We start from the raw sequence: 5549 nt of genomic DNA, 5'->3' as shown, positions 1-5549 counted from the left end.
CCCTACAGTGAGGTAAACAAAGCTATTGAGCATAAGCACGAGGTTACACACTTACTGGACAGTAACACTGCAACGTATATGTGTATTCTGTTTTGGCTAGAGCGCAGCATTATTCCTGTAAAAGCCTTGCACCTGTAAAAGTCTTGAACCCAGCATGTGTAAGACAGCGAAAGCGAGGTGCTGGGAATATATTGTCAGATTCGGAGGAGCATAGAAGGGCACAGGATCCCGCAGTGCCCCTCGGGGGCCCTGCTGCAGAAATGCTCTGCCAGGGCTGACGCAGAAGCACAGCTGTGACAGCGCTGGCTGCACACCAAGAGTTCTTGCACGGCTGTGAATGGCATCCTGCCCACTGTGTGTCGAGCACAGTAATACATGGCAGTGTCTGCAGGCGACAGGCGGCTGAGTTGCAGGTACACGGTGCTGATGGAGTTGTCGGTGGTGATGGAGACTCTGCCTTTCAGTGTTTCTGCATAATTGGTACTACCATCTTCAGGGTCAATATCTCCAACCCACACCAGGCCTTTCCCTGGAGCCTGCTGCACCCAGTCCATGTAGGAATCAGTGAATGTGAACCCGGAGGTTTTACAGGAGATCTTCACAGTCTCCCCAGGCTTCTTCACCACGGCGCCAGACTGGACCAGCTCCACTGCCGACTGCACCCCTGTGGACAAGACACAATCATTGCTGACACGGCACACTTCTCACTGATTTGTATCCCACTATTCCCAAATGTCACCCATTTACCTAGACACACTGTCAGCAAGCAGAGGCAGGTTAAGAAGCACCTCATCTTTGCTGTCCTCTGCTGTGACACCAGAGAGTAAGGGACTGCTGTTGCCCATTCAAGACACCTGCTCTGGCTAGGGCAGGACGCTGGCTTTTAGCTTGAGCGTTCACCAAGCCACTTTGCATAGTTGCCTGCGCAGTCAGGCGCAGCCAGGGATAAAAAGAAACAACAGGCTTCTGCCCCAATCCTCTTCTGCTTCCTCTTGGCCTGGGCCATTCACCCCCAGCTCGTGACACGAAAGGCAACAGTTCACAGGCCACCTTGACACAGACATACACGAGGCCACATGATATACATGAAAAACAAACTATTGAGAAAAGAACTCAAGAACAGGAGTGTCCACTGCCTCCGATGTGTAATCACCTGTGCATGAGGACTGACAAGCCAACGGGCCAAATGCTGAACTGAAGACAGGGGCCAGCACTGCAGTCTGATGGCTGTGTATGTGTGACTATGGTGAATAAAGAGAAAATTGGGCTTCACCCAGCGTGTGTCAGAGAGAGAGTTGCCCCACTCAGGATTTCTCCTCCGTCCTGGGGAGGGTGAATGCTGGGATTTCTAGGAGCCGACCCAGAGAGAGCAGGGGCGTTGTAGGGGTTGGGGGAGTCTGGTCAAGACCAGCCAGCTCTGTAGAGAGAGGTGTACTGGGCAGAGCCACGTGTTCACTCTCCCCAGGTCGCCTTCGCCGCCAGCTTCTGGGTGAGAAGGTGTAAGCCCTGCTTTGTCCCCACTTCCTTCTCCGCAGACAGGCCCAAGCCCCTCCCTCATTTGGTACGTGTAGGAGTTCCAGTTATGCTAGGCCTTAATTATGCTATACCGTGGTTAAGCTAAGACAGTGCAAAGGGATTTGAGAGAAAACAGCATTACGGACTGTTGGCAGACTGCTAAACGATACAGTGAGCACAAACATGAATTCGGAGTCAAAAACTGCAGTTAAACAAGTTAAGGAGTAAAAGGTGAGAACTTGCTAGTAAAGACGTGATAACAAGAATTGAGCTGAACTCAGCAGGTGTGAGCTGCACTTAGATGAAGAGACTCAAATTCATCAGGGAATGAGCTAGGGAAGCCCTAACTAAGCCGGGCGTGAGCTCTAGATGCTCGATCTTGGAAGTGGGGAGCTGCACGTGGCAAGGAATGAGCTGCAAGCTGCAGGTGTTTGGACTCAGCAAAGAGACAAGTAAAAAGGGCCATCGCTACAGAGTGAGAGAAGAGTTGGCATGGAGTGGGGGCATCTTGGCTATAAATATTAGGACTGTGAGAGATACCTTGTTGTAGTGACTTCGGGGGTGCCCAGGAATATAGTGTGTCATTTACCACTATCTAGAAAGTTTCGCTGAGCCGAGCGGACTGCTGCACAGACCCATAGCTACTGCTCTGACAGATGATAAATCTTTCAGAGCTTTGACCACAAACGTGTATTTGAGCCGGGAGGCTGGTCACTGAAAGCACCCCAACCCAAGCAGCCTGAACTCCAAGAGTCACAGCAGGCAGGAGGCTAGAGGGGAACCCTCCCAAATCCCCGAGGACTTCAAACTGCAGCATGTATTGTGTCTCCTGGATGTATGAAGTCTGGGGCCAGAGGGGTTCAGCTGACATATTTTCCACTCCCTATTGTGACACGCGCACAGATGGGGAGCACGAGAGCAAGCAGACAAATTCCACTTCCTTTCAAGGCAGGAATGGATGAAACGTGCAGACAACTCTGTGGACAGGGCCCAGAGCCAGGGGACTGCCTTCCAGGCGGTGAGACCGCAAAGCACCCGTCCCTCTGTGATTAATTTCCAGGCCAAAGACTCTTGACTGCTTAGCTGTCCATCTTCGATCAGAGACCTCGGGGCATACTGGCAGAAACCAATTGCCATTTACGTTTTGGAATCAAGTCCGATTTCTCCAAAATCAGTGTCATTTGTGGCCCTTTCAGTTTTTCACTTGTATAAACCCCTTCCATGGTGTAGACATAGCTGTTGAGCATAAGCAAGAGGTTACACACTTTCTGTGCAGGTACACTGAAACCTCTGACTGTATTCTGGGCTTTGCTAGGTCTCAGTAGTATTGCTGTAAAAGCCTCACACCAGAGACATGCAAGACAGAGGAGGAGAGGGGCTGGGAATATATTGCCAGATTGGGAGGAGCAGAGAAGGACACACAATCCCGCACTGCCCCTCGGCGGCCCTCCTGCAGAAATGCTCTGGCAGGGCTGAAGCAGAAGCACAGCTGTGACAGCGCTGGCTGCAGACCAAGGGTTCTTGCACGGCTGTGAATGGCATCCTGCCCACTGTGTGTCTAGCACAGTAATACACGGCAGTGTCTGCAGGCGACAGGCGGCTGAGTTGCAGGTACACGGTGCTGATGGAGTTGTCGGTGGTGATGGACACTCTGCCTTTCAGTGTTTCTGCATAGCTGGTACTACCATCTTCAGGGTCAATACGTCCAACCCACACCAGGCCTTTCCCTGGAGCCTGCTGCACCCAGCCCATGTAGTAATCAGTGAGTGTGAACCCGGAGGTTTTACAGGAGATCTTCACAGTCTCCCCAGGCTTCTTCACCACGGCACCAGACTGGACCAGCTCCACTGCCGACTGCACCCCTGTGGAGAAGACAAATTCATTTCTGTTACTTCAGACATTTCCTCACTGCTCTAGTATCCTATATTTTCCCCACATCACCCATTTACCTAGGCACACTGCCATGAAGCAAAGGCAGGTTAAGAAACACCTCATTTTTTTTTATCCTTTGCTACCAAGCCAGACAGTAATGTGCAGGTTTTGTCCATTCAACGTGCCTGTTGTGCCTAGGAGAGGAGGCTGGCTTTTACCCTGAGTGCTTATGCAGCCACTTTGCATAGTTCCCTCCCAGTCAGGTGCAGCCAAGGATAAAAAGGAGCAACAGGCTTCTGCCCCAATCCTCTTCTGCTTCCTCTTGGGCTGGGTCATTCAATCCCCAGGTGGTGACACTAACAGCAATGGCTTGCATGCTGCTTTAGGCACAGCCCTGACCTATACTAGTCAGAGAAGTCCTCGTGTCTCAGGGGCATTCCTATTTATCAGTTTCTTTTTTCCAATGGAACAGCATGCCCAGTAACGTTGGTGGAAGCATTCCCTTTTTTTAAATTACATTGAGGCTGCAGCTGTACACTGAACAGCAACACATGTGGGCTGATGCCTGGGACACTGCTCTAGGAAGTTGTAAAGGCCCAGGTTCACATCCTCTGCATAAGGGGTGTTCTAAAACCTGTGTCTTTTGCTTTGTGGGGAAGGAAAGAAAACTCTGAAGTTATTAAACGGGTCCCCACCCGCCCAGCCCCCTCCGCTGAAAACCATCTCCCAACAGAAATTGTAGACAATACCTGGAGACCAATATCTGAATATCTAACAGAATGGAATAGGATGATAGATAGGTATTTTATTCTGCAATGACCCTCATGGGTTTGCTATTGAAATGATGCTGGCTTTTCCAGGGTTTTTTTTAATGTCTATGATTCTGAGCTATGCTCATAACTTTTTTTTATTACTATGGCACCATTTCTTTTCACTGGGCATGTCTACACATTTACTGCTCAATTGATTAATTAGCTGTGCAGTAAAGATTGTGCATCTACATGTCCTTCCCTTTTAGGCTGGAGTAAACTAATTTATTCTGCAGCAGGACAATAATTGTAAATACTATCCTAAAAGTACTTGTAAATGCTGCCTGCTGGCTAGCCCTGCACTGAATGCCCCGTGTGCCCTAGCCAGCCCCTCCACAGCACGTTGAGCAGGCAGGGAGCAGTTCTGGCCTGGCATCCAAGCATTTCTTGAAAGAGTCCAGAATAGGTGCCTGCACCACTTCTGGAGGGTGCCTATTCCAGGTCTTGGGGGCTCAGACAGTAAAGAAATGTTTTCTTATGTTCAGACTAAAACAGTCTTGTAGGAGTTTATGACCATCGGTCCTTGTTTTCCCTTGAGGCGCTCTGGTGAGCAGACATTCTCCCACATCCTGATGAACACCCCTTGTGTACTTATAGGCAGCCACCAGGTCCCGCCTGAGCCTGCACTTTTCCAGGCTGAAGAGTCCCATTGATCATGTGTGTGGCTCGCCTCTGGACTCTCTCAAGCTTCTCCACATCCTTCTTGAATTGTGGAGCCCAGAACTGGATGCAGTACTCCAGCTGCGGCCTCACTAAGGCCGAGTACAGTGGGAGGATGACATCCTGAGATTTACTTGAGAAGCATCTATGGATGCAAGCCAGGGTTTTGTTTGCTTTACCAGCTGCGACATCGCATTGGTGGCTCATGTTCATCTTGTGGTCAATCATGCCCCCCAAGTCTCTTTCAGCAGTGGTGCTAGCGAGCATAGCACTACCGAGCCTATAAGTATGCTGTGGGGTTTTTTCCACCGAGGTGGAGTATCTTACGTTTATTGGTATTGAATGTCATCCAGTTTCTATCCACCCACTTACTAAGTTTATCCAAGTCAGCCTGGATCACTATCCTGTCCTCAGGTGTGGACGCTATGCCCCAAAGTTTAGTGTCATCGGCAAACTTGACCAGTGTGATTCTGACACCAATGTCCACATTGTTTATAAAGATGTTAAAGAGAACCGGTCCAAAGACAGAGCCTTGGGGGAACAGCACTGGTCACAAAGTGCCATAATGATTCATTACCATCAACCACTACTCTCTGGGTCTGACCTCGGAGCCAATTTCCCAGCCATCGGACTGTGGTGTAGCCAAGGCCACGGTTGGCCAGGTTTTCCATAAGGAGGTCATGGGACACTAGA

The 5549-nt window shown here is 50.1% G+C and overlaps 2 gene segments (V, D, J or C); both read right to left on the bottom strand.

The window, feature by feature from the left end:
* Positions 1–314: 314 nt before the first annotated feature.
* On the bottom strand, positions 315–852 carry LOC102381276 (the record flags this gene model as incomplete). The annotated part of the segment is given in 2 exon segments: positions 315–664; positions 748–852. Coding segments are annotated over 2 exon segments (396 nt in total), but the record flags the coding sequence as incomplete, so codon positions are not given.
* A 1760-nt stretch (positions 853–2612) lies between these two features.
* LOC106723093 lies at positions 2613–3600 on the bottom strand. The segment is given in 3 exon segments: positions 2613–2751; positions 3041–3377; positions 3465–3600. Coding segments are annotated over 3 exon segments (522 nt in total).
* Between the last annotated feature and the right edge of the window lie 1949 nt (positions 3601–5549).

Source organism: Alligator sinensis, unplaced genomic scaffold, assembly GCF_000455745.1.
Source record: "Alligator sinensis unplaced genomic scaffold, ASM45574v1 scaffold526_1, whole genome shotgun sequence".
NCBI lineage: Eukaryota > Metazoa > Chordata > Crocodylia > Alligatoridae > Alligator > Alligator sinensis.
Note: the sequence above shows the minus strand (reverse complement) of the source record. Positions and strands in the feature narration are given on the sequence as shown.